At 59.9% G+C, this 3,954-nt stretch overlaps 1 protein-coding gene across 1 annotated transcript; it reads right to left on the bottom strand.

The window, feature by feature from the left end:
- Positions 1 to 20: 20 nt before the first annotated feature.
- On the bottom strand, positions 21 to 3,063 carry LOC122190822 (cytochrome b5 domain-containing protein 1-like). The gene is made up of 4 exons (XM_042890927.1): positions 2,946 to 3,063; positions 2,790 to 2,866; positions 1,944 to 2,643; positions 21 to 1,412 (listed from the first exon to the last, which is right to left on the bottom strand). Exons 1-4 carry the CDS (start codon positions 3,061 to 3,063, stop codon positions 1,099 to 1,101), a joined length of 1,209 nt encoding a protein of 402 aa, XP_042746861.1. The 3' UTR covers positions 21 to 1,098.
- Between the last annotated feature and the right edge of the window lie 891 nt (positions 3,064 to 3,954).

The raw sequence follows: 3,954 nt of genomic DNA, 5'->3' as shown, positions 1-3,954 counted from the left end.
TACATCTATACACCTCTATACAGTGTGCGTGCCTGGGAAGGTTCGTCTATACGGTAAGTTTAAATCACTTATCAGAGATCCTCCTCAAGTGAAGTAGAGGGACTCCCAAAAAGAACTATGATAGCGGAGATCATGAAATAAAAATAATATTATACAATTCTAATGCAGAAACATCATTTGATTCCCACAGTTGCGATGCTGGGCCTCCTGCAAGCAGGAGAGCACCCAGAAAAACAGTTCCATCTTTTATTCCCTATTCCCCGACACTGATCTCGTTCTGCCCTGGTTCCTCACTGGCTGAGTATCGCAGGTTCACAATCTTCCTGATGCTTCACTAAACATGGAAACACTCAACAAACAAATCTTTGCTGCATAAGCGTAAATCCGTAGTTCATTAATTAACTTATTCCACACCTGATCGTTATTTTGCGGATATCTGCCTGTCCTTTCCACAAAGATGAGCTCGGCAGAAAAGCAGGGGAGGCTCTTGGTGCCTGGCACATCCCAGCCTCCTTAGGAGTGAGGCGGTTCGGCCTCGTGGAGAGGCCCCAACTCCTTTGATGGTTGCTACATCTATTTTTCTTTTGCTGGCAGTTTCTTATCCTGACAGAACAAGATGTTTTCTGATCCCTAATGCTATATTCGCATTGTTCGTAACATTTAACAACTATTACAGTTTTGCAAGAAAGAATTAATCACATAATTCAGTAATAATGTGTCACGGCGTTGACCAGATCAATCTACATCCGTGACAGGGCACCAGGCCTCTGCCTGCCCCCACCCCAGTGCCACAGAAATGGGAAGGAAGGAAGGAGAAGAGCAGCGGCAGCAATCTATGGAGGAAAACTGATTGTACTGTAATAGCGGAATACAAGATATCACAATAGATACAATTAAATTGAAATGGAGATGAATAAAACAGACAAGATGAGAGAGAGAGTTCCCGGGACCGAGTCAAACCTGAACAGCTTGGAACGGCCAGGAAAGCGCCTGCAGCACCCAGTGCAAGGCAGCCAGAGAGCGGCCAGCTGGAAGGGCCAGATCCCGTGACTGCTGTAATGCACAGGGATCGGTACCTGGGATTGGGGCAGTGACACTTTAATGCCTCGTACACTGCATGAAGTTCTGATGTGGAATACTGAAACCCAAAAAAAAAACAAAAAACAAAAAAAACCAAAAAAAAGCATAGAACCGTGACACAGGGACTTTAGGGGCTCCAGGGGTGCCATGGGATCGTGTCCAATCCCCCCTCTTCCAGCCCCTTGGGAGGATGCGACCTTGTGTCCCATGGCAGGTTGAGCTGCGACCGGCGGGTGTGCACAGCAGATGGGTGCACGGGGTGGGAGCCTTCCTCCGCAGTGACCGGAACACCAACAGCAGCCTTGGATCTGCACAGGAGCTCCTCAGGGCCGCTGGGAGATCGTCATGGGGGAAGGACAGCAGGGTCACAGGTTGAGGGGTCGTTTGCCCTTTGTTAGCAGGGCTGCTCATTAGCACCAGGCTCTTCCTCGCAAACAGATCCTCAGGGGTGCCCCTAAACCACGGGATCCTGCATTGCCCCACCGTGACCACGCACAGAACAATTTTTCAACAACAAATAATAATTAAAAAAAAAAAACAGCTTTATTGTGCTGCAAAAACACAACTGGAATCCAGAATGGGCGTAGTGCCCCCATAGTACCATCCACAGCCCAGGGTGGGGAAGATGTCACTGCAGGGCTGGAAAAGGAAGAGTGGGGCGGAAGTTTTGGGGTGGTCTGGGGGTCCTGGGAAGTTTTATGGCAGTCTGAAGGGTTTTAAGGGTTCTGAGAAGGACGGGGTCCTGGGGAGTTTTTTGGGGAGTCCTGTGCATTCCGGGTGGGAGGAGACAAGGGGGGAGGTGTGAGGGTTTTGAGGAGGCGAGGGGCCTATCTTAGGGTTTTGGGGGTGCTTAAAGGTCCCACCTTCCCTGGCGCTGCCAGCGTCATCGTTGAAGTAGAGAAACACGGTGGGGATGAAGTCCTTGGGGTCGAGGCGCAGGCTGCGCAGCTCGGAGGTGCTGTCCGGGATCCCGTTCTGCTCCAGGCTGAGGTGGGGGTTCAGCGGGACGCCGCCGTAGCACGCCGTGTATTTCTCCAGCTGCTCCTGCCAGCCCCGCGCCCGCCGCAGCGCCGCTCCCACCGGCTCCTCCCCGCACACCTGGGGGACCGTAAGAAGGGAAGGGGACGGGGCCGAGGTTCCCAGCACGTCGCTGGGGACAGCAGGATCCCACCGGGGTGCGGGCTCGTATCTCGGGGCCCGGGTGCCCCTCGTCCCACTGACCTCGATGACGCAGTTCTGGCCCGTCAGGGCGTTGTAGAGGCGCAACAGGCGGGGGGCGGCCGTCAGACGTCCCACCTGCAGCCGGGGGTCCCGCCACCACGCGGCGTGCCACGGAAGGACCCCGTCTGAGCGCGGCGCGAGGGGCCGGGAGCCGCCCGGGGTCCCCAGCGGGTACCGGGAGCCGGTCTGGCCGGTGCGGGGCTCCACGCGGGGCAGCGGCTGCCGGTGGGAGGGACGCCTGACGCGCGTGGCCGGGATCGGAGGCCGCCGCCCCGTCCCGCCCGTGCGGGGATCCCCGTCTCGCACCGGGATCGCCCAGCTCGCACCCCCGCCGCCCTGGGACTGCAAACACCGGCACCGGGACCGCCCGACACCGCGCCGGGCCCCGAAAACTGCGCCGGGACCCCTCCCCCGCTCCGCAGGGACAGCACCGCCCCGCCCCGAAGCCCCCCGAGCCCGGGGACGCTCCCGCCCCCCGTCCCACTCACGTCGCCGCTCTCGGGGTCAAAGCAGCGGCTCACGTCCGTGCCGACGGCGGCCAGCAGGGGGGCAAGGGTGACGCCACCTGGGGAAGAAGGTCGGACTCGGAGCCCCCACACCGGGACCCACCCCCACGGCGGCCCCCCCCCAACCGCGGCGCTCACGCAGCAGCGGGCCCAGGTCGTAAACGCGGCCGAGAGCACTGAGCAGGGGCCGCCCGGCCTCCGCCACCTCCCGTGTCGTCAAGTACCGGAGCCGCCGCTCCGCACCGCCCGCCGCCATGGGGGCGGCGCCGTTTCTATGGCAACGCCGCCGCCGAGCGCTCTCTCCCGATTGGCTGCGTGCGGCCCCGCCCATGCAGACGGTCCCGCCCACCCGAAGCTCCGCCCCGCCGCCACCGCCGCCGGGCGCGCCGGGAAACGCGACCCTCGGCGGCTGCGCGGGGACTGTCGGGAAACGGCGGCGCCGAGAGCAGGGCTGGGAGGCTGGAGGGGGGCTGTGGGGCCTATGGAGCCTATGGGGATTGGGCTGCTGGGGGCGCCGTGGCGTGCCGGGAGCTATCGGGGTGCTGCAGGGATGCTCCAGGGGCCCCGTCGATTTTGTAGGAGCCTGGGGCGCTGTGAAGCGCTGCAGGACGTACGTGGAACTGCAGAAGGGCTGCAGAAGCCGCAGGGGGGCCGTGGGACACACGGGGTGCGTAAGTGGGCAGAGGGGTCTGTAGGGTCTGCGGGGTCGCTGCAAAGGTCCTTGGAGCTCTAAGGGTGTAATGGCTGTAGAGCAAACAAAGGCGATGCCGGAGCCTTTATGTGAGAAACAGGCGCTGTAGGAAAAGATCAAAGAGAAATGAACTCACCGCTCCCAGGAACGGTTTGGAGAAAGGGGCAGCTGAGGAACGCAGCCTCCTCCCGTTCGTACTGGAACGAGAAATGGGCCGCAGGGGGCGGCTGGGACAGCGGGGAGCTTTTGTGGGGGCAGGGCTGGAGAACGGAAGAGTGAAAACCCGCACTGTGCGCTCATTCTTTGTGTGATACGATTTCTCGCTATAAACAATCCAACTATTTGCCTCTACGCGCTGATAGCACTGTTGGAAATATCCAAATTTTGTCAGGACGGCATCCCTGATAACAGCAGATTTGATTCGCGGTTGCAGTGGCGGCGTCCCGCAAGCAGCAG

The sequence above is a fragment of the Lagopus leucura genome, unplaced genomic scaffold, assembly GCF_019238085.1.
Source record: "Lagopus leucura isolate 7727_CA_CO unplaced genomic scaffold, USGS_WTPT01 53217-0_obj-0_obj, whole genome shotgun sequence".
Lineage (NCBI taxonomy): Eukaryota > Metazoa > Chordata > Aves > Galliformes > Phasianidae > Lagopus > Lagopus leucura.
Note: the sequence above shows the minus strand (reverse complement) of the source record. Positions and strands in the feature narration are given on the sequence as shown.

Bases quoted from the DNA above. Each gene is read 5' to 3' on its own strand.
- LOC122190822 (XM_042890927.1), bottom strand. From the start codon at position 3,063: ATGGCGGCGGGCGGTGCGGAGCGGCGGCTCCGGTACTTGACGACACGG. The intron at 2,867-2,945 runs GTGAGCGCCGCG...CTTCTTCCCCAG, and splicing joins CGACCTGGGCCCGCTGCTGC to GTGGCGTCACCCTTGCCCCC. The intron at 2,644-2,789 runs GTGAGTGGGACG...CGGTGTTTGCAG, and splicing joins TTGACCCCGAGAGCGGCGAC to TCCCAGGGCGGCGGGGGTGC.